The sequence below is a fragment of the Cynoglossus semilaevis genome, chromosome 15 (assembly GCF_000523025.1).
Source record: "Cynoglossus semilaevis isolate Cse_v1.0 chromosome 15, Cse_v1.0, whole genome shotgun sequence".
NCBI classification, from domain to species: Eukaryota; Metazoa; Chordata; class Actinopteri; order Pleuronectiformes; family Cynoglossidae; genus Cynoglossus; species Cynoglossus semilaevis.
The window spans coordinates 1,648,459-1,671,307 of record NC_024321.1 but is presented as its reverse complement, the minus strand read 5'-3'; the positions used below and the strand labels follow the sequence as shown (position 1 = coordinate 1,671,307).

Below are 22,849 nucleotides of genomic sequence, written 5' to 3'. Positions count from 1 at the left end.
AGGAAAGGCTAAAATAATGACATGAGATGGTAAAACATTGCTAGGGATTATTCACCTTTCTTATAAAGTCTATGAACATTTTCTCTTTTGTAGAAGCCGAGTTTTTGGGGTTTTTTTTTATCTTAGTTACGGCTTTGGTCGTATGAATTATTGTGTGTGATCACAGAACAGCCGAAAAACAAATAGAATGAGTGTAAAACCTCTGTAATTGGCCACAGTGGCTTAAACACTAAAGTAAATGGAAGAAAATCCCTGATTCGCTGACGTGGAGCAGCAGCGGAGGGAAGTTAGACGCACTGAGCCGTCAGTTCCTCTGGGTCCTGGCCTCTTAAACAATTCCCACACACTCCCCGAGATTCCCAGCAGTGGAAGTGTTTTGTTCTGCTCTGCTGAGTGGAGCTGAGTCACTGCAGGAATCCTGCAGAGAGTTTAGTGTCAGCGCAGAAACAGAGCCATTTAAACCCACGGAGCGGAGTCGTCTCTGAGGATTCATTTACAGGCAAAGAAGATTGAAATGTGGTCGAACGAGGCAAAGCGAGGCCTAGAATTTAAGTGACACTTCTCTTAACTCCATTAGGAGGCGCTCTACGAAACGCACCGGCACTGGGCTAGGTCAGAAATCGGCAGGATGTACTACTATTTTTTTTTTTTTGTCTACTATTTTTATCTCTTTCATTCATTCCTGTTTTTCTTTTATCTTCCTCTTCTCGTGTTTACTTGTTTCCTGTTTTCCTCTAATAGTTTTTTCGTGATTCCTCATTTTAACTGAGCTGCTTGTAGTTCTGATTTATCTTTTTTTTTACCCAGCACAGCTGTAACAGGAAATAACCCCAGAGCTAGCTACTTGCATTGTTTGTTTGACTAAATTTAGAAAAAAAAAAATTCTTAAAAATAATACATTTAGGTTAAGAAATGTTTGGTTAAATGTTAGAAGGAAATCACTAAAAAAAAACGACACAGGAAAAGATTTTTCAAGCTAAAATTTTAGTTTTTTTTTTACGACACTTCTTTTTACTCCATTAGGAGGCGCTCTAACTCAAAAAATGGCACCACGCTAGGTCCGAAATCAGCAGGATCTCAGGGCAAAAAAGAAAACTCTCTTCTGATTGGCTCTTATTATCTTATTATCTATTTTACATTCAATCCTGTCTACTTGTTTCCTTTTAATGTTTTTTTTTTTTCATAGTTTTATCTATTTTACATTCAATCCTGTCTATTTTCTTCATAGTTCTTTGTGTTCATTTCTCGTTCGGTCGTTTTTTTTATTTTTTTTTTCTCCAATGTATTTTTCATGATTCCTTTTCTTAAATTCCATCTTCTTTCTATTTTCCCTTCTGCTTCATCTGCATCTTTTTTTATTTTTCTCCCGTTCCTTCCACATTTCCTACTCTTTCTTTACTCTCATTTCCTCTCTGTCGCAACTTTCCTGTTTTTCCCTGTTGTTTTTTTTTTTTTTTTTTTTGGCCCCCGCACAGTGACCCATCAGATTATTCATTTCGAGAATTGAAGGATCTAATTATAGTCGTAAATATCACATTTTTGAACAGGAAGAAGATCTTTTTTGTACCCATCGCTTCCTAGTTGTTCTCCATTTCTGTTCTTTCTACATTCCTTCCTCCTTCCTTCTTCCGTATCCATTTCCTTTCCTCTCTTCCCTCCAGTTTTCTCCTTTACGTTTACTTTGTGATGCTTGTAATCGATTTATAAGGTCCACATTTTCTAAAGGCTTGTTTCCATTTTTTTTTTTTTTTTTTTTTTTACTGTGCTCATTTTTCTCTTCTCTCTCCTCATTTACTCTGTTTCCTCACCACATTGCTTTTCTCTTTCATCTCCTCCCACACTTTTTTTTTTTTTCCTACTTTTCCCTTTAAAGCGGGATGTCTGCCTTTTTCACTTGATTTTCTCTTTCTTCTCTTCCCTCGACCCCCTGCGTAGATGTTATTTTTTTAATTCATCTTCCTCCGTTCTGCTTCTTTTTTTTGCAGAGGGATGTGGGAATCGAGCTGGACAACCGTCTGGACGAGCGCGGTTACTGCTGCCAGTACTGTCAACGCGGCTATCGCTACTGCCGCCGTTACTACGAGCCTCTGGGAGGATTCAACCCGTGGCCGTACTACTACCAGGGAGGGAGGGTCATCTGTCAGATCGTCATGCCGTGCAACTGGTGGATCGCCAGGATGCTGGGACGGGTCTGAGGAACATTTGAGGAACATCTGAAAGTTGGGCTGAGGAGGTCGAGTCTGGTTATGTGTGTCTATTTTTCAAACGGTGAATAATACAACGCCTTTGATAGAAAGAAGAAAAAAAAAAAAAAAAAAAAAGAGTCACTAGCCTCACATTCCAAAAAAAAAAAAAAAAAAAGAGTCCACTAGCCTCACATTCTGAGAGTTGGTCCACTGACTTTCAGTCTGTGTAAACAGTTCAAATAACCACTGAAAAATCTTTGGTAGAAAACTGTGGAAATGGCTACAATTTCTTTTCTTTTTTTTTTTTCTTTTTTTGTCACTGTAAACCAATTTGTCTTTTAGTAATATTCTTTAACTAATAATCTGTTTTCTTTCTGTTTTTACTTGTTACAGAAAGAACATAAATATAGCAAAGTAACACGTGTCAACATGTCAAAAAGCGGTTCTTAAACACATTTTGCGAAACCGTGTGTGAAGTTAAATAGCACTAATGATGCTTTTAATTTAGCCTTGGGTTAAAAAGCAAAAATCCCTGACAAAACATCGTAACGCCAACAGAAACAAGCAGCAGAAAATATACACTTTTAGTGTATAGTTTTTTTTAGTTTTTAATGCTCCTGTAAAATTTGACCTTTGTGTACTTTATCCTAACCTGAGCGTTAGCATAGCTAAGCTAAGCTAAGCTAGGCTAGGCTAGGCTTCTGCAAATCAACTTTCTCCATCTAGGACATTTGACATTTGAACGGTATATTCCATTTGCGTGTAAAACAATTCTGAAAGTTCTGAAAGATTATACATTTGAAATAAAGATTAGGATTGTTTTTTAAAAAAATAATTCCTACAACGGTTTAAATAAATATCATTATTGGAAAGGTTATCACTTTTAATTTGTTTTTACACTAAATTATGGACAGTATGATGTTTCTCCGGGCTATTTTTATCTAATATTCTTGACAGAAACTTTTTTTTGTTTTTTTTTATTATTGTTTGTTTACGCATTCTGTTTTTAGCTCTGACTCATTTTGTCAGTAAGGAAGACACATCTTTCTTTTTTTTCTCCGTTTGTCACGAGTTTTATTATCGCAACCTTTTTCTAATAAACTTAATCATTTTGACAGGAAAACAATCAGCCGCCTTTGTTTGTTAGTTTTAATAACGTCAGACCCTCCGCAGATGGAGAACACAGTGTTTTTTACAGCCGCGCGCACGTTTTCCCCCCCTTTCTGCTCCGTCAGTGTGGACGTTGATTCAGTCTGATAATAAAATCAGCGAGACGGAGAATATATACGGCGGGGACACTTGATTTAATGTAAAAACAGGCGCAGACAAATCAGTCTGTGTGAATATTTCATGGAAAAAGCTCAAATGTGCACTTTAGCCGGCGCTCGTGTTGTTAGTTCTTAAAATCAATAATGTCAATGGCCCTGAGCAACGACAAAAAAAAGGAAGAAAAAAAAAAATATAAAAATACTGACGTGATTTAACAAATGCAATAATTACACATGTACTTCAAATGAACTGACACGTGTGCCGAGACTGAAACGCCTCAGGCAGCTGGAAGAAGTTCATAAAATAGATTTGACATCAGTCATTCCTTAGTCCTTGCCTCTCCGTCAAGTCCAATTATTATGCGTTTATTGAAAAGAATGTGATCTACGTGTCTGTGCCTCTGCCTTAGACACGGGTTTTTTTTTTTTAAATTTTACAGCAAACGATTTAAGTGGTAAACAACGTGAAGCTTAAAATTAGAAAATAGATACGTCACGGTTTAAGTCGGTACTTCTCAAATAGTGGGGCGGGGCCCCTTGAGGAGGTCCCAGGGGGGGGACGTGAGGGGCCTCTAATGGAATGTGGCAACACTGCTGTAATGCTTGAATGATAACAAGCCTCCAGTCACTAGGGGGCAGCAACTCGCACAGTGGTTTGTACAGATAGAAATATACACGTTATCGGGTTCTCAGTAGTATTTCAATTCGTGGGGGTGTGGGTCGGAGGAGGGATGTGAAAACATTCCTGTCCACAAGGGGGGGCATGACAGAAATTCAATTGAGAACCACTGGTTTAAGCTAAGTTAAGGCAATGTCGTAAACTTTCAGTAAGAGTAAAATTTTAAATAATGCTAAAATCATGTTAGTTATTGTGTGATAATGTATATATTTAAATATTATTTTTGGGCGGTTATTTAGGTTAGGAGCTAATAATAATTTATTTTTCCAAAATTTAAAAAAAAATGTTTTTAGCCACTAGTTCTTAACCATATGGCCAATAGTGGTCAATTTTAATATATTTTATATATTATATTTTACTTTGGTTAAAATTCTATGACTGTATTTAAGCTCTAGAAAAAAATCCATAAAAATCATAAATATCAGGAACAGGTTCCAGATCCAATCTGTTTTTGTCTCCATCGAAACGCCAACAGATTATTTCGCTGTCAGTGATTTTATTCCGATTTTATACACAGCAAACAGGACTGAGGAGCAAGGTCGTCTGGACTAAAGTGGCGCAAAGTTCTAGAGCCTATTTATAAACAATTTATTTATTCATTAAAAACTAGGCAGAGCAGAGTCTTTGACCTCTGTTCTGTTCCAGCAGCGGGATCATCAGCCTGATCCCTGGTCGCTGATCCATGATCTGGAAATTCTCGAGAGAATTTTTAATTATGACTCGTCTGACCTTTAACGGTTTTTAGTCGCGGAAGGACTGGTGACTTTCAGGACTGAAGACTCTAAATTCTGCACTAAAAGTCTGACTCTTCTTAGAGTGCAGGTAAAACATGGCTAGCATTGTTTTTTAAAAAAGCAATAAGATAGCATTTCGGTGAAAAATAGGTTAGAAAAATTAATGCCAATATACATTAGAAGTAGATAGGGTTCAAGAAAATTCAGCACACAATCTAAAAAACCAGCCATAACGTAGTATTTTGGGGAACTCAAAACTGAAATGTTGTTTGGCTAACAGTTAGCATTTCCCTGATTACATCTTCTCTCTTTTTTTCCATCTTTCTTCCTGTGTTTGCGTGAATATTTATGTACAGTTTATGTATTTTATCAACAGTTTTGCTTTTTCCTGCCAGAGAATAAGCAATAACAACATACAGATAATATGTCGTTTTCTATTTATTTATATACTTTCATACGACGAATCCGTGAGTGACTGCAGCCTCGGAGTACACACAGTGTTTGTATCGATGACCTGAACAAATTTAGAGGAAGGGTTTAGACGCAGACTCGTGTTTCACCACTGCTACCTAGTGTTTAATTAAGCGAACTGCAGCAGAGGTAAACAGACACTGTTTATACATGTATTTATTATTTTACGTGAAACCGGAAATGGTGGTTCTTTTTTTATTTTTTGGCAAAAATAATATATTTTTGGCTGGGTGATTTAAGTGTAAGTTTTTTTTTCGGTCTGGCGATACAGCTCAGCTACAGTCAACAGATGAGGTTCTGGAGACGTTTGTCCTTGACAGATGTCCTTCCTTCTACAGCCCTGTTGTTGCTGTGACTGACAATTATTATTTCATTTCACAGGGTTTGGGTATTCCTGGGTGAAAAAAAAAAAAAACTTTACGTTTACACGTTGACCCCATTTTGAAAGCCTGACTCTAATATATTTATTTTAACCCATTTTGGACATGTTTACAAAGAAAGACAATTTTGTCTCATTTTAGCCGCCGCTCAATATAAAATACGACTACGACATATTCCCACGTGGACATGACCATTTTTGTCCACTATCAATATAAAATACGACTACGACATATTCACACGTGGACATGACTATGACATTTTCGAGAGACTTTTGGATGTCCCTTGTGATACTCTTTAACACATTTGACACCTCATGTGTATTTCTTACATCACACATGTGTCAAACTAAGGCCCGGGGGCCAAATCTGGCCCGCACTGTAATTATATTTGGCCCACGAGATCATATCAAATGTGTACTACAGTTGGCCCACCAGTATATAGCTACTATATACTGGCAGGATTTGTAGTATTAGCGATGTATGCGCTATGTTATAGCACATATATATTTTTTTTTTTTTTTGTTGTTGTCCTATGAATAATTATTTTATCATTATTATTATATCCTATTTCAGATTTAATTTCTCATGTGTTTATAATATTAACCCTTGGTTGTTCCAGATTCAATGTTTACGCCAAACTAAAGTTCCAGATTCAATGTTTACGCCAAACTAAAACTGGGAGGGAAAAAAATGACATTACATAATTGCAGTACATTTTTCAATAAATATTCATTTTGGCCCCACTGTGAATTTGAGTTTGACACCCCTGTACTACTGCACATCTTTCTTGACACTGAAACACAAACGACAGGCATCTCTGCTGACTGTCCTCAGCTCACTTCCTCGCTCGGATGACATGACAGTTAGAACTAGTCCCCTCTGTTCCTGTTCCTGCCACCGGCCATACGCTCTCTGATGTCTGATGTCGTTTTTTCAGCTGCTCTCGCCGTGAGTGGCAGCAGTAAACACACCCGCTCCGTGTCAGTAGCTTTAGGCCCACTCACAAAATAGAACCAGTCTCCGAGGAACCTTGCTCTGAGCGCAATCGTGCCCGTGTTTGTAGCGCCTCCTGTTGGCCGGGGAGGGGTTGATTGTATGCTTTGTGTTTTAAGAATAACGTATTGTGTATCGGCGTGCTTTTGGGAATTCGGTGTCGGAAAAGTAAAAAGCTTGTTTTGAAGGGGACATCGGGTATAACGTCGACTTTGTCAGAGTTTTTGGAGACATATTTAGTATCCGCCGACGTCAACGCGACTAACAACGTGTATATTAGGAAATATTCATATTAAATGAAATATATTTTGACAAAACATCACAAAAAAACAAAACATTTTCACGTACAACATTAATCAAACGGGCCGGATTGAACTCCCCAAATGGACTGCTTTTGGCCCGCGGGCCGCATGTTTGACAACCTTGTTATAACATGTCAGATTTGACAACTAAGTAGATGTTTGATTATTTGGCAGAATCTAAGTAATGTGTCTTCACATTGCTGTTCCTACATGCAATACTCTCACCCAACACTAGGTGGCTCCCCCCCCCATACTACCGTACTCCAACCTCTTCCTGAATCCATTATTTTATTTAAAGGCAACAGTTATTTATTTTGGAATTCTGTTTCTACCGTGCGACCCAACACCTTTTTTATCGACTTCCTTTCCGTCCACACTAATATATTATACATAAGCACCTATGTTGGGGGTGTCAAACTCATTTTGGTTCATGGGCCACATACTGCCTGATTAGATATCAAGTGGGTCGGACCAGTACAATCATAACATAATTAACTATAAATAACAATAAGTAATTTCTTTATTCAAAAGTGTGGGCCGGATGGAACACATTAGCGGGCTACTTTCGGCCCCCCCGAACTGTATGTTTGACACCCCCGACTTATGTCATTCACCTAAGCTAGCACAGTGGTAACATCACAGTCTAGGACAGGAGTGGCCAACCAGAGCCGCATGAAACCAGGCAAAGAGCCACTTGCGGCCCCCCGAGCCACGGGTTGGGCCATGCCTGATCCAGGACATAAAAACATCAGCAGAGTCTTAAGGGTACACTTAATACTTACCCTCAAGTCAAGTCATCTTTGTTCCAATGTTGCCAGCATTATCCAGTCCATCCGGATCAAGACGAGCTTGTTTACGTAGCTACTGAAACCACCAGGGAGGGAGGACCCAGACGCAGATCGGTTAAAACAGGGCGATGTCAAACTTATTTTCCAATCAGAGGAGGGGAGCCACATCAGCAAAAAAAAAAAAAAAAAAAGTGCCGCCTCTCGACGGTGTTACGTTTGGTAGGAAGCAGGCGGGACCTAAATGCGGGGGGCCAGGGAACAGAACAAATCAATGATCCCTACGAGGACAGAGTGATAGAGAGAGAGGTACATGCACGGGAACAGAACAAATCAATGATCCCTACAAGGACAGAGTGATAGGTGACACCAGGTGACACCAGTGAGAGTGATGACAGAGACACAGGTGAGTGTGATCACACTGATTACCTCCCCACAGCAGACAGCAGGAACAGGAAACAGACCGAGCTCACAGAAGGGTTAGTTGTAACTGTAAGAGTGCAGGCCATACAAAATGACTCAGCGGGCCCAAATTTGGACCCCGGACCTTGAGTTTGACACAAGTTAAAAATGTAATTCTGAAACATGAAATTAGAAATTACAGCTTTATAAAAAAACATCTGAACTGTTTTACTTTCCAAACCATCAACTCATCACCATAACAACAAATACTGTCAGTGTGGAGGTGGGGTGGTTGGTCAGTACTAACCAAAAGGGTGAAAGGAATTGGGAGTGGGATGCTGGGTGTGGAGCAGCTGACGCAGTTTACCCTCAATACAGATGAGGGAGACGGGAGATGAAAAAGGGTGAGTTTGCAGAGGAGAGTGAGACTGGATTGCAAATGAAGAGGGGGCTGAGGAACTGGAACTGTTCTGCAGCAGAGAAGAGAGAGTACTACAAGGAAAAGAAAAAACGTCGTTACCTGCCGTGCGTCTGTGCTCGGTGTCAAAGGATCATACGAGTGACGGTCGGCTCATTGTTTTCTTAGAAAAAAAAAAAACATCTCTGAAACATCAAACTTTGTTCCTTTTCACAACAATCTGTCTGCAGGATATGTAAAAAAAAAAGTCAGTTCCTTTTTACAACCTTTTACTTTTCAAAAATATGACTTATTTTTTTATTGTGTTTACTCCGATTCAAACCGTATTATTTGGATTCTATTTTCAACCAATTTCAAATGAGCTTTTGAGTTAAAAAAAAAATACAATTTTTTTTTGGCTTTCCTCGTCCATTACGAGTAACTTAATAACCCTATTTGGGCTATTTTTGTGTACTCAAAAAAAAAAACACAACACAAAAGCAATGACATTACCTTCGTTATTGACCTTCTTCAAAAAGAAATTCACCTTCGACAAAACGTTAAAAACAAAAAATAAAGCAGAGATTCAGTGAATTGAGAGGGTTTTTAATTCATGTTTTCTTTTTCTTTTTTTTTTCGTTTTCTTTAAAAATATTTTATACATTTTTTTTTGGTATAGAAAATGTATAAAACATGAGCAACGGACATTCCTGAATGTTTCACACACACAGCAGTGCTCAAAGAAAAAGCAGGTTTCTCGGCATATGAACATCAACAAAGCGGTTTGGTCAGTGTCGGTTCTGATTGTCAGAATCATTTTTGATAAATATATATAAATATATATATATATTTCACCATTAGCACATATATATGAACATAGTTTTGGCTGATTTATCACTGTGGTTCAATACCCTGTCTGTCCTCATGTCTGGCTGCAGAGTTCACCGGAGTGAAATGACCTCACGCTGCAGACACCAGCACTTTACCGTTGCGACTGTTCAGGATCAATATGACTTACTGTAATCCACAGCAGGGCTGCCAACAGTGAGGCCACGGACATCCACAACAGAAAGGGATAGAGAGTGAGAGACAAGAGGACAGAGTCCACAGACTCCGGAGAATGACAAGAGGACAGAAGTCAAGAGGACACGTTAAAAAAAACAAAAAAAAACCAAAACAAACAACAACCTTGAGCTACGCTACAAATACAAAAGGATTTTGAGATTCAGCTAGAAAAAAAAAAAAGAGATGAAAACACTGTACTCCACAATCTGACTCTGATGACACGCTGGAAACAAAACATCTTTACGGTAAAATATCCAGCTAAATATTTTTTTGTAACTAATTTGGTTGAAAACTTAGGCTAGTACTGGGATCATCTCTCCGAGATACTTGAAAATTCTTATCCAAATTATATACCGTATTTTCCTGATGTATAAGTCGCTGAGGAGTATAAGTCGCAACAGCCAGCTAGAGTGCCCTCTAGTGGCTGTCAGTGTGAAAATAACAAATGTGAAATTATATATTTTTTAATATATATTTTTGGAGTATCAAGCTACTTCTCAACTAGCTTCTAGGGCTTTTTTAATTTTTTCGTATTTTCCGGACTTTAGTAAGTCGCTGAGGAGTATAAGTCGCAACAGCCAGCTAGAGTGCCCTCTAGTGGCTGTCAGTGTGAAAATAACAAATGTGAAATTATATATTTTTTAATATATATTTTTGGAGTATCAAGCTACTTCTCAACTAGCTTCTAGGGCTTTTTTAATTTTCGTATTTCCCGGACTATAAGTCGCTCTGGAGTATAAGTCGCAACAGCCAGCTAGAGTGCCCTCTAGTGGCTGTCAGTGTGAAAATAACAAATGTGAAATTATATATTTTTTAATATATATTTTTGGAGTATCAAGCTACTTCTCAACTAGCTTCTAGGGCTTTTTTAATTTTTGTATTTTCCGGACTTTGGGTCGCTCCGGAGTATAAGTCGCAGCTAGAGTGCCCTCTAGTGGTGTTCAGTGTGAAAATAACAAACGTGAAATTATATATTTCTTTAATATATAAGTCGCACCTGAGTAAAAGTTGGAAACCCTGCCAAAGGATGAAAAAAAAATGCGACTAATGTCTGGATATTTGACTTTTTTCCCCCCCAATTGTGTTGCAAACATATTTCTACGTAGCAATATAAGAAGAAATATAGTGAACATCCACAGCTACAATAAACGCCACAATACGGGCTTTTATTAACTTTCTACTGGATTTACAAAACTACTCCAAAACCTTTTAATTATTTCACGCGACTACAAATATGACGCCGCGGTGGTAAACAGGTTTCGGGAGGTCGTCTCTGAATCAGGTACGATTTGTGTTTTCGTAAAGTTTTCAGTGCTTGAAGCTTGAAGGAAAACGCGAATATAGACAAAGAGGTCAGAGGTAAATAGGATGATTTTTTTGATGATGTAATTACAATCACGAAATAATAAACTGATAAATACAGCTAAAATGAGATGAGTGCATTTTTTTTTTTTTTTTTTTACCTGGCGGAGAAAAGTAGAGACGGTGTGTCCACTGACAGGAGGAAATACAAAGATACAAAGGTACAGGTATAAATTTAGTGAAGAAGCTGCACAGCCGGACAAGAAAAAAAGACAGAAAAAAAAAAAGATGAACCTCAGGATTCTGTACAAAGCCCCAAAACTTTGGAGAATAACTGCTCCATGAACTCATAATATGTATCTGTTCCCTCATTATTTTAATACATGAAAATAGAAAAAACAAACGCGGCTTTTTACACAGTATTTTGGGGATTCAGAAAATAAATAACTTTGCTGTGGCCTTAAAAAAAGGATCTCATTTCTAAATATACTTTTTATGTATAGAATTCATATAAACAGCATTTTAAAACCGAGCGTGTGAAGCATCGCGAGGAACTGCATCGAAGAAATGGACAGAAGTAGATCCATTGCTTTACGGAGTCTAAATATGTGATGGTAAAATTCAGTAGATCGTCTTTCTTTTTTTTTTTTTTTCCCCCCATCTGTTTCACTACCTTCAGTTCTTCTCTTGTATAAGATGTATTTTTAATAAAAAATATTTTTTTTCTATTTAGAGAAACAGACGATAACACGGGGGGGAGCGTGGGGGGATCTCAGTCTCAAGTCCATGGAGAGATGACGAGTGACTTCAGTGACTATGAATTCACCTAATCTGCCTCTTTTTTTTTTTTTTTTACTCTCTCTCTCTCATGCATTTTTTCAAAACTGTATCGCGATTTTTTTTTTTTTTTTAATTTGCCTCTCCTATTTAGAGCAGAAACAAACGGCTCGAACCATGAATTTCCCGTGAAAATATATTGCTGATATTCAACAGTATGGAGAAAAAAAAACAAATCTATATATATATATTTCTATAATAATTCCCAGTGTAGCCAGTTCCAGGGCTTTATTTATTATATACAGTCTGTCTTTGATTTCTTGTGTGTTTGTGCCGCGGCCTCTCTTCAGTCTCTTCAACCGGTTCTGTTGAAACTGTACCCGATGGACAGCAAATGCCATTCAACAGTAACACAGTGTTTAACAGGCCAGCAGTAATAGAGAGAAATGTAGATTTTTTTTTTTTTGGTTTGTTTTTATCAAAATAATTCATTAATAAAAAGCTTTTAAATATCTGAAAAAGCCTTTTACGTTCATTCTTTTTTTCTTAATTTTCACCTCCATTTTCTGGAAACATCTGTTAAGGTGCTCCTCACCGTAGCTCTGAGACGTCTGGATTCTTCTTGAGAAACAGTTTTGCTTAATCTCAAAGTTGTTGGATTTCATGGCACCGTTTAGCATCGAGTCCTCACGCGTTCCCGTGGTGAGCTTCCCTTCGCAACATTCAAAGTCCAGTGAGATTCAAGGAAGGAACGAAACTCGACGGAAACGTCAAAAATAATGAAGTGGCACGTTTGGTAGAAGACGTTTGGTAGAAGACGTTTGGTAGAAGACTCGAGTCTCTGCTGTTAATCTGATGGCTGTTTTCCTGTTTTTGGTCTGTTCTGCTGTTCAAGTCCATAGATTATAATCCAAAAATATCAATGGCAAAAATGGAAAAAAAAAAATGATCATATTTATGTCACAAAAAAATTGTGAGTAAACAATAATAATAAAAAAAATATCCTGAGGTCAAACTGACCGGGCTGAGTTGTAAAAAAATAAACATCTACGAAAAAAAAAAAATTTGAAGTCCAAATTCTCTCCAGTCAAATTTTAGGTTAAAAAAAAAAAGAAAAAAAATACTCAGTATATTTTATAAACCTAAATTTTGTTTCATTTTATTTACCTTTTTTTTTTTTTTTTTATAACAATTCTCAAGGTTCGATCGTAAAACCTTACGTGTCCAATTTAGTGGCGGAACAACAGACTCAAAAACTCAAACAACTGACGACAGCAATTTGACTTGACATTTTCTTATCGTTTTTTTGGTTTTTTTTTGGTACAGTGTATTAAGCGAGTTTTCTATCGGAACAATTTTTTATGGTTTTTTTTGTTTGTTTGGTTTTTTTTTGTATGGGGTTTGTTTTTTGTTTGGTTTTTTTTGTAGGCGGGTATGGGGTTTGTTTTTTTGTTGTTTTTTTTTGCTTCAGTGTAAGTTCAGCTGTAGTCCGGCAGAAATTAAGCTTCCGCGGGCTCCGTCTTTATCTGGATAAAGTTTGCGGGCAGTTGGACGGAGAGCGGCAGCTCATGCAGGTCTTTCATTTGCTGCTCCTGTTGCTGCAGAGATATCTCTCCTCGCACCTCCAGCTCCTCTACGGGAGTCAGGCCCTCACTGGGGCTCCTGCTCTGCGACTGATGTCCATTCACCAGGGTTTCGGATGCCAACTCGTGGCTCAGGCTCCCATTGGCGTCAATAATCACCGTCCTGTACTGAAGCTCCGCCTCCCCGGCCTCCATCGTCTCTTTGTCGAAGGTGTGCGCGACCAGGGACGGATCTCCGTTCACCATCGAGTGGAAGTAGCAGGCGTCCAGCATCTCGTCCTTGACGTGAAGCCCGGAGAGCTCGCTGGATTTGAGGACGGTGGCGATGACGGTGCCGGGCTGCTGCGCCACCATCGTCTGCCCCCCGCTGGTGTTGATGGTAACCAAACGTGGGAGGCCATTGATGCAATTGACTCCTGAAGGAGAGGTGCACGATGTGGAGGAGGACGAGACAGCGGAGGAGCTCAGACCGGTGACCAGGAGCTGCTGTGGAAGACCGTCCTCCAGACAGGAAGCACCGGTTACCAGAGGAGATGTTTGGATGGTGAGAACATCTTTAGAGGTTCCCCCGTTGGACGGCATGGCGTGCAGGATAACTCTGGGTGGAGATGAATGAGCGGAGCTCCCGTTGGACAGAACGGTGGTGAGAGGGACCGACTGAAGCGACCCAGAGGTCGCCAGGACCATGGGCAGCGATACGGGAGCGGCGATGCTCCTGAGGAGATACGAAAAACAAGAATGGAAGTTCAGATGACATTTGAATGAGTTCTTCGGCAAAATTTCGGAAATTCCTAAAGTGTGATGGCTTTCATCATTTCCGTACGTGTCAAGGGTGCAGTGATTTCCTTGTTAGCTCATTCGCTTGACTGTTGTGGTGCTCTTGTTTTTTTTTTAAATCTTTAATAATACCCAGGTTATTGAATGGCAATTTTGTACTACCGTATTTTCCAAACTATAAGTCGCGAGTATGTAAGTAAGGTTCGCCAAAAATGCATAATGAAGAAGAAAAGAACATGTATACAAGTTGCAGCAGTGCCCTCTAGTGCTTGCGAGTGTGAAAATAACGAACATTTTCAGTGGTACAGGAGTAGCAGATATTGGTACACAAGCCTAGAGTGCCCTCTAGTGGCTGGCGGTGTGAAAATAACAAACATGTGAAGCATATATTTTGACATATAAGTCGCAAACCCAGTCCAAGGATGAAAAAAGGTGCGACTTATAGTCCAGAAAATAAGGTAATCGGTTTAAAATGTTACACATGTTTTGTTCTGACAGTAAATCCTTAAAAAAACAGAGCAAAACACAACATTAGAAATTTGAGAAATATCTTCACAAAACAAATGGCTGGATATTTGTTCAAATGAGCACAGATTAAATACTAATGGCCAAAAAAAACAGCAAATATGAGATAAATACTTTTAAAGATAAAAAAGAACCAAAGGTTCACATCAAGCAGGTAAACACGAACCGCATGTGGCTAAAGTGACTTTGACGTTTTTACCTCATAACTTCTTGAGCCCCCGAGCCCTGATGAGACTGAAAGACCTGGACAGACTGCAGGAGCTGTGCACTGTGTCCACCCAGTCCAGCATGTCCTCCAGATGCCTCCTCCTGGTACAAGTATTCATCTTGAGGCTCCTTCTTCATCTGCTTCACGTGCTGCTGGTTCTGACTTCTGCTGTGACCTTTGGAACCTCCTCGAACCACGGACCTGCCGTTGGTGGATCTCTGGTTGCCGTAGCCAGCGTTGGCCTCGCTGTTCATGTCCTCGTCCTCGATCACCACCAGATCGGCAGGCATCTCCTTGAACTGATAGACCAGCCGCTGGCCCTCCACCTTAGCCAGGATCCCTCTTTGATAGTAGTACCTGCAGAAGAAAAGACAAGGATGATGACAAGTCCTGAATATTTGAAAAATCAGACCAGGAGTTCAATTATTTATGAGATTCATCAAATGGTTACCGCAATTCCCGGACTATTGAGCGCACCTGAATATAAGCCCATTACATTTAAAAATAATTGTACATATATAGGCCACGCGTCTCTATAAGCCGCAGATGTCCACGTTGTAACATGGGATATTTACACAGAAAGATTTTTTTTAACTTTTAATTAAATAAATGTATTTTTCCGAACAGTGCCCGTAACACGGCTAGCTACATGTTAGCTCTTTCCTGCTTCGGCGCCCAAATCCGTAGTTGGAATGCACAGGGGAGACTTAGTGATCTGCTCTAGGGTTGAAGCTAACATTAGCTTCGAGGCTAACTCTCTTCACTTTGCGCTCGTCCGCAGCAGAGGTAAACAGAAACAGAGAAGTCGGGGTCTTTATTATCAGCCAGAGTTTTGACAGATCCTGTATAACCAACTCACGCATATATAGGCACACGGCCAATCACAGACAGACATACGCCACTAGTATAACACACAGGAGCCGACCAGAAAAGTCATTGGTCACTAGCGGTATGAACTTCGTTAGCCCGTAAAAATCCATAAATTAGCGGTTTAAGGTGTGTGCAAAAAAATAGCGACTTATAGTCCAGAAATTACGGAAGTGTTTCAAATATGGCTAAATAGCAGCTGGACGGCAAAAAAAAAAAAAAGAAAAAATATATTTCTTAATGTAAACAAAAAACAGAGAGAACATAAAAAACAGCCGAAACACGGAAAAACAGGAACATGGAAAATCCAAAGTTTTGTTCGTGAAAAAAAAATGTATGTGTTGTAATGTGTATTCCCCCTTTTAAAAAAAAAGTGAAAAAATAAATAAATTTAAAAACCCCGAGCCTTGCTCCTTGCCCTCCTCCTTCATCTCCAGGTTCTCCTCACCTGAGTGCTCTCCCCATGGTCTCATAGTTCATGTCAGGCTTGTTCTTGTGTTTCCCCCACAGCTTGGAGACAGCTTTGGAGTCCACCAGTTTAAAGATTCCCTTCTCTCGCTGTGTCCACTTGATGTATTTGGGACAAGTGTTCTTGTCCTGCAGGAGAGCCAGCAGGAACTCCCAAAGGTAGATGGTGTTTCCTGCACACAGGCGAAAGGAGAAGACAACAATTCAGGTTGTCATCCTCATTCGCAGTGAGGCCTGGTAGCTGCACACCCGACGTCTACCACTTGTTTTAATTTTAAGTGTCCAACAATAGTTCGGGGCTTAATTCAGGGCACGACAAATACGTTCTCTCTGTAACCACAGGTGGGAAGTGTGTGTGGCTGCAGCTGGTAAATTCATTATCCTGAGCTCGGGAGTGGATGCATCTCATTTGTGAGACACGGAGGCCAGAAGTGGTTAAAAACAGAACCAGTCCCAGCAGTCACGGTGACAAAGTGATGTATATCTGTGCAACACAGCCTTGGTGTCTCCACCCTCCTGTCTGTGTCACAGTGCTGTGAACAATAGGACCTGAGCAGCGTTCTTTGCCCTGCAGCCTGTAATCATTTCTGTTTCTCTGAGAAACTCCGCAGCAGCAGCAGCAGCAGCAGCGGCAGCAGCAGCACTCGGAGGATAACTACTGGACTGAAAAGGTTTGAGGTCAAATGTAAAATTAAATTAGGAAAAACCCAAGATGAAAATAGTATCAAGGTGTATAGTGTAACAAAAGACACACAATTTTACATTAGATTATTATTAGATAGATAGATTAGCTAGATAGCTAGGTAGGTAGGTGGCTAGCAAGCTAGCGATGAAGGTATTTAGCTAGATATTTTGATATATCAATAAATTGATAGATAGAAAGTAAGAAAGAAAGAAAGACTAACTAGTTAGCTAGGTAGGTGGCTAGCTAGCTAGCTAGATATAAAGATAGATAGATAGATAGATAGATAAATAGATAGATAGACAGATAGATAGATAGATAGATAGATAAATAGATAGATAAATAGATAGATAGACAGATAGATAGATAGATAGATAGATAGATAGATAGATCGATAGATAGATGGATAGGTTAGATAGGTTAGATTAGCTAGTTAGATTGCTAGGTAGGTAGATGGCTAGCTAGCTATCCAGCTATAGATAGATAGGTGGATGGATAGATAGATAGATGGATGGATGAATGGATAGATGGATAGATGGATGGATGGATGGATGGATGGATAGATGGATAGAAAGAAAGAAAGAAAGAAAGAAAGAAAGAACCCTCGGGAGTTCCGCTTGTTGGTCAAAACTATTGCAGACATAAATAGCAAAAATATATCCTGAAGTAGCAAACAATTAAATTATATCTAACATAGCTAAATGTTAGCCAAAAAACAGTTAAGATACATTTTAAAAACTGGTGAAAGGTTAGATTTGGATGGTTTTATTAGCTCCATCAGAAGAAACAACAAACAAAAGATGTTCATCATCTTGTCCCCAACGACACTGACCTTTACCCTCTTTGCTTTTCTTCTTTAGTGGCAGATTTGGAGTGGTGATGGGGGAGCAGGAACGAGCCACTCTCGGTTTACGCACTGACAATGAAAGCAGGAACAGGAAGTGGGTTAGAACAGGAAGCAGTGAAATTAAGATCAGTGACAGGAACAAAAAACACATGTTCTGCTAAACCTTTATTCTTCTTCTGGGGCTTCAGTGGACACTTTGGAGGAACATCGTCAATGGAGGACGTGTCCTCATCCAGAGACATGTCCAGAGCACTGCTATCCATCTGATCTGGCCTCAGGGGGGCGTAGTTCAGGTCCGACTCCAGCAGAGTGCTATAGGCGTGAACTGAACAACAGATACGGGAAAGCATTCATTCAACTGCATTTTGACGAATTTATTAGGGTATCTTAAATCATGTTTGGCTTTCCAAGGGTATTTTTAAGCTATTTTGGGGGGGGGGGATTTTTTGCTCACATTTTGTTGTTGTTTTTTTGTTAGCCTTTAGCTGTTAGCAAAGCCTTTTGTCTGACCTTATGCTAAAAGTTGAATCAACTCCAAGGTTTTTTTTTAATAGCAAAACAAAAGGATATTTTCAGCTAATAGGTGTCCACGTTACAGTTGATGTTTAGCTTTACTTAGCTACATTTACACAAACCTAGCCTGTCAAGTGCCAACTTTTTGTGAGGCTTCTTGTTCCTCTAAAGATTTGGCTTGTTTTTTTTTTTTTTATTCTGTCAGGAACCTGATACTTTCAACCCACTTCTGGATAACTGTGGCAAGCATTTGTTTACCCATTGCATCAGAAAGCATCATTTTGGACACAATTTAATTTAACGCACTCATTCTCTTCTCGTCCAGAATGTTGTTCGGAGATTCCATGTTGAGCAGAGCCGCAGCAGCTTCACTCGTCTCTATGCTGTCCTCAGCTCCGGAAACTGTGGTTTCTTCACAAACACAAGAGTCCACGTCATCGTCACACAATCTCACGGAATTTTTTACAGAGAAGAAAACGTATTCATCTGTAAGAAATCGGTAAGTTCATCGTTCGTTTTAATCGACTCGAATCTGTTCGTTACCTGCGAGGTCAACTCCTCCCACCATGATGGAGGGTTCCTCCACCACGTGGTGACTGGTGTCCACGATAATTCCATTAGACACTTCATCAGACTCCAGTCCAGAGTATACCTGCAGCAAATCAGTGGCAGGAACCTGCTCCACGATGACTGCTGGAAAAACTGACGGGTCATCCAGCTGAAAGATTAATGCAAAGTATTAATGCAAAAGTGAATTAGTTTAACTTAAAGGTACCAAAAAGCACAGAAGAACAATATTGACAGTGCTAATATTTCTATCATATAAATTCGACTTCTTCCATTAGCCTTCATTAGTTTTTGTTTCATGTTTTCAAACGGTTTTACCACCTACTGCCAACTCACCACCAGTAGATGGCGGCAAACGACCTCTTTTAACCATGACACTTTTAGCAGGAAAAAATGACTTTCGGCTTTCATTGTAATAAATGTTATTAGACCGAGTCATATGGGGATAGAGAGAGTCAGTCAGCTGAACAGGACAAGTTTAGACACCGCAGTTTTCTGATATAATGTTTCTGTCAGAAGAAGTGAACAGAGTTGAGAGTAATGGGTGGAAGGGAATGTGACAGTCTGACCAGATGACCTCTCTCACTGCACCAAAGCCTGAAGTGTTAGGCTTCAGAAAAAAAAACAAAAAACTATGTTTTAAATCTCACTGTGAAGAACTTTTAAATCACTCTAACCTTCAGTCGGTCTTGATGATAAAGTCTCGAGTATAACGTGTATAAAATGTTATGTCTGAAATGAGGCAGATGCTGCAGCTGCTCCAGACATGTCTGACACGCTCCAACAGCCAAACCTGATAGGGACCATAGTCTAAACAGTGGCATAGCTGGGCAGGAGCGGAAGAAAGGGAGGAAGGGACCACGGCATGGCACCCAGTTGGTTTGTTTTAACAAAACTGTTGGCGTGTATGCTGACAGGACAAACTCCTGTGCTAAAACAAAATGTTGATTTTAATGTTCCATTGCTCTCTAATTAATTGGGAAAAATCTATTCAAATATATATCAATTAAGACAATGTTTTTTCCCTGTGCCTGTCTGTATTCTGAACAGGAACTTTTCTATTGTCATTTTTGAAACAAACAAACTTCTGTTCCATGTCAAAACTCAAGAATGTTTGTGCTGTTTGTTGCTCTGATGTTAGATGGACACATTGGTTAACAAACAATCCAGTTTAGCACACTTACTGAACTGGATCCAGAGAAAGAACATGGACCAAGAAACGTGTCGATGCAGATATCATGTATGTACTGTATGCATGTGTGCATGTATGTGGAAGAGGAGGGGTTGGTGGTTTCAGAACATACTGTTCATGCAGCTGTGGATGACATAACCATGTTCTACAAAGAGGGTTGTTGGAGCCATAGTGGGAGCCTGAGCAAAACACACACACACACACACCTTTGGTTTAAGTAATGTGACATGACAGCAAACAGGTCTGGTCACATCTCACCACCTCAGGTTGCAAATTGACCTTTAGGCCATTCCAGCTGACTATCAAGCCTAACTTTCTTAACAGCTGCATTCTGTCTCTGCAAAACCAGTCTCTGTGAAGTTTTTTTTAAACCACAGCAGATAAAATAGATCATATAATTAAGCCTCATTTAATGGCCTCATTTGGTGTTCAGAAAATTAGCTCAATGTTCTGTGCAGCAGTCAGTGAGTGGAAAAGCACACAGTGTACCAGAGGAGTCCTCCCGCTGCACTCACACTCCCTGAGAACTGATTCAGAAAGTTACAGCAACTTCTGAGGCTGTACTACTACAGTACTAAGTACACATAAAAGTGTGAATATTCCTAAACAGTCAAGAATAATGAACAGTTGAACAATGCTCTAATCTTACCTGGTACCTCTCCGTTGGTCCCCTCTGGTTTCACTCCTGGTCTTTTCTCTTGATCAACAGACTGTGAAGATGACGAGGAGCACCCCATGGTTTCCTTAGGAGATAAAACAAAACCCCAGATCGGAGAAACAAAAGATTTTCAGAGAAATGCAGTCCTAACGCTCTGTTTTTAGCACAGATTGTGACACTGACATAAACTAAAGGCAGCTCAGTTCCTATCTGGACACCAAGTCTCCCTGACTGAGTCTATACATGGCCTGTTGGTCTCTGGGCTCAGATAATGATCTGTTGTGAGCAAAGGGCAGAGCAGAGCAGAGCAGTCAGTGCAGCCGAGTGTCCCTTCACTCGCTCCGATCACGCTCTCTATTCATACACAGATAAAGGAGCAGGCACATGTGCTCCAAGTGAGTGCGTGTCCCCTCCCCTTCCATGCGCGGCCCTGGAAAAGGTCTACCACCTTGTGGTTATGTGTGGTGTAGCAGCGCCCACTTCGCTGGTCTGCTTACAGTGTTAAGAAAGAACCAGTTACTGCAACAATCAGTAACAAAGTTGACTTTATTATAATAAGTGTTTGTCAGATTTTGCTTTAAGGAGATATTTTATTTTATAATTTCCATTGATGAGTTAAATAATTCAGATTACATATTTTAACACATGGATGGACTCACGCAGAGAGAAAATGTCGACTGCGCCGTTGGAGGTGCAGGTAGAACAGGTAGAGTGGGTGCACAGTGAAACAACAGAGGAAGCGGAGGGAGAATTAAGGAGCAGGGAGAAAAAAAAAATGATCAGTGACAATAGGAATGGAACTGGTCGTACAGGTTGAGCCTGAAACAACTGCTGCTTCTGCTGCAGAGCCTGGGTTCACTGGAACCCGGAGCGTTGCATAATGCAGTTAAATAAAAGGACACCCACAGCCAACCACGCACACAGGCACACGCAACCTTTACAATATCTCATCACGTCTTGTGCGCATCGTAATTTTTTTTTAACATCGTAATGTAACTCACTGAGAAAAAAAATTTTTTAAAAAATTCATCCAATGCATAACATTGGTTTTCTTCACTTTTTTACGCTGTTCAAATATAAATGAAGAAATAAATAAATATTTCAATAGACACACAATTAGACAGTTCAATAATAAGAATAAGACTAATAAAAAAGTTTATAAAGATGAAACTTCTTCAGTGTGACTTGTGGCCTACCTGGTTTATTTCATCCATCCCATTGCTCGCAAACTCGAACACCAGTTCCGTGGGCTGCACCGCCGTAGTCATGGCGCTGGGGTTTAGTGGGTCCCAGCTCGGACTCCTCTTGCTCCCTCTTTCGCTGTCTCCACACGCACGCACACTCGGGACTCCACTTCACCAGACTGGGGTCTTCTTCCGTGCTCTGGTCGTCTGATCAGGACGGTCAGAGCTCAGAGAGAGAACGAGAGCCAGGTTTCAGAAGAGTTCAGGCCGCCTTGTCCCTCGCTGATCCTGAGGCTGGGTCCTCTGAACATCTACACCTGAGACGGAGCCACAAACGGAGGGGAGAGGAGCCGAGGGTTAGATGAGCAGCAGCAAGATTGGAGGCCTTTACCTTATCATTATTAACAACGTCAAAGAACAACACAAGTTCCAAAACCGGCATCTGCGGTACTGGTATGGTGTCAGATCTGTGAAGGCACCATTAATATTAATCATAATTATTAGTCTCCTGTCAGAGCGAGACAGAATTTCAAGTAGCATTCATATTGTCAAGTTGAAATTTCCATCTAGTTGAATCGGCTTGAACCCTTTGAGGTTAAATACCGAGACCTCATTTCAAATTGAGTTGAAATCTCTTAAGTCACTTAGGCCATGATCGGGGAGGTGATTTTTGTTATTATTGAACATTATTTTTGTTTCAAACATCCCTTCAACATCATTGGAATTAACATTAGTAAAATGCACCAAAGACCAGGTCGGTTATATCCAATCCACGCGCGGGCAAACTACGGCCCGGGGCCCGGATGCGGCCCATTCGGCTTTTTGACGCGGCCCGCCAAACCTTTCCAAATCATATAATTTAATTTCTATTATCATTTTACTTCTGTCTTCTCCCTGCAATACCCATGTTTCCCAATAGATGGCGTAGATAGAAAATGATAAAAGGATTTTAGCATTTTAGCCTTTATGTATGACTTTAAAGTACACGAAAGCTCCATCTACCTGCTCCTCACCCCCCCCCCCCCCCCCCCCCTGCT

The 22,849-nt window shown here is 40.0% G+C and overlaps 2 protein-coding genes and 1 long non-coding RNA gene across 8 annotated transcripts in view; 1 reads left to right on the top strand and 2 right to left on the bottom strand.

Annotated features, from left to right (window-relative positions):
* Positions 1-2,335, top strand: part of tnmd (tenomodulin) — a 35,226-nt gene extending 32,891 nt beyond the window's left edge. For both annotated transcript variants that reach the window (XM_025063262.1, XM_008326486.3), the window contains one exon: positions 1,986-2,335. In XM_025063262.1, coding sequence (XP_024919030.1) covers positions 1,986-2,195 — 210 coding nt within the window. In that variant the 3' untranslated portion in view covers positions 2,196-2,335. The remainder of the gene's footprint in view (positions 1-1,985) is intronic.
* Positions 1-9,872, bottom strand: part of LOC107989568 (uncharacterized) — a 31,860-nt gene extending 21,988 nt beyond the window's left edge. For 3 of the 4 annotated variants that reach the window (XR_003052009.1, XR_003052010.1, XR_001761147.2), the window contains exon 1: positions 7,796-8,111. This is a non-coding gene — a long non-coding RNA (uncharacterized LOC107989568). Of the gene's footprint in view, positions 1-7,795; positions 8,112-8,227 lie in introns of those variants that run through there. The other variant, XR_003052008.1, reaches the window with a different exon arrangement.
* A 1,913-nt stretch (positions 9,873-11,785) lies between these two features.
* The window catches only part of elf1 (E74-like ETS transcription factor 1), an 11,545-nt gene continuing 481 nt past the window's right edge, over positions 11,786-22,849 (bottom strand). Inside the window, exons 2-10 of one of the 2 annotated variants that reach the window (XR_522697.3) lie at positions 21,825-22,129; positions 18,755-18,929; positions 18,518-18,622; positions 17,862-18,023; positions 17,684-17,767; positions 16,150-16,342; positions 14,826-15,191; positions 13,189-14,039; positions 11,786-13,155 (exon numbers count right to left, since the gene is read on the bottom strand). Coding sequence is in view for 1 of the 2 variants with exons in the window: in XM_008326484.3 (XP_008324706.1) it covers positions 13,241-14,039; positions 14,826-15,191; positions 16,150-16,342; positions 17,684-17,767; positions 17,862-18,023; positions 18,518-18,622; positions 18,755-18,929; positions 21,825-21,896 (1,956 nt within the window). In the remaining variant the exon portion in view is untranslated. The other variant, XM_008326484.3, reaches the window with a different exon arrangement.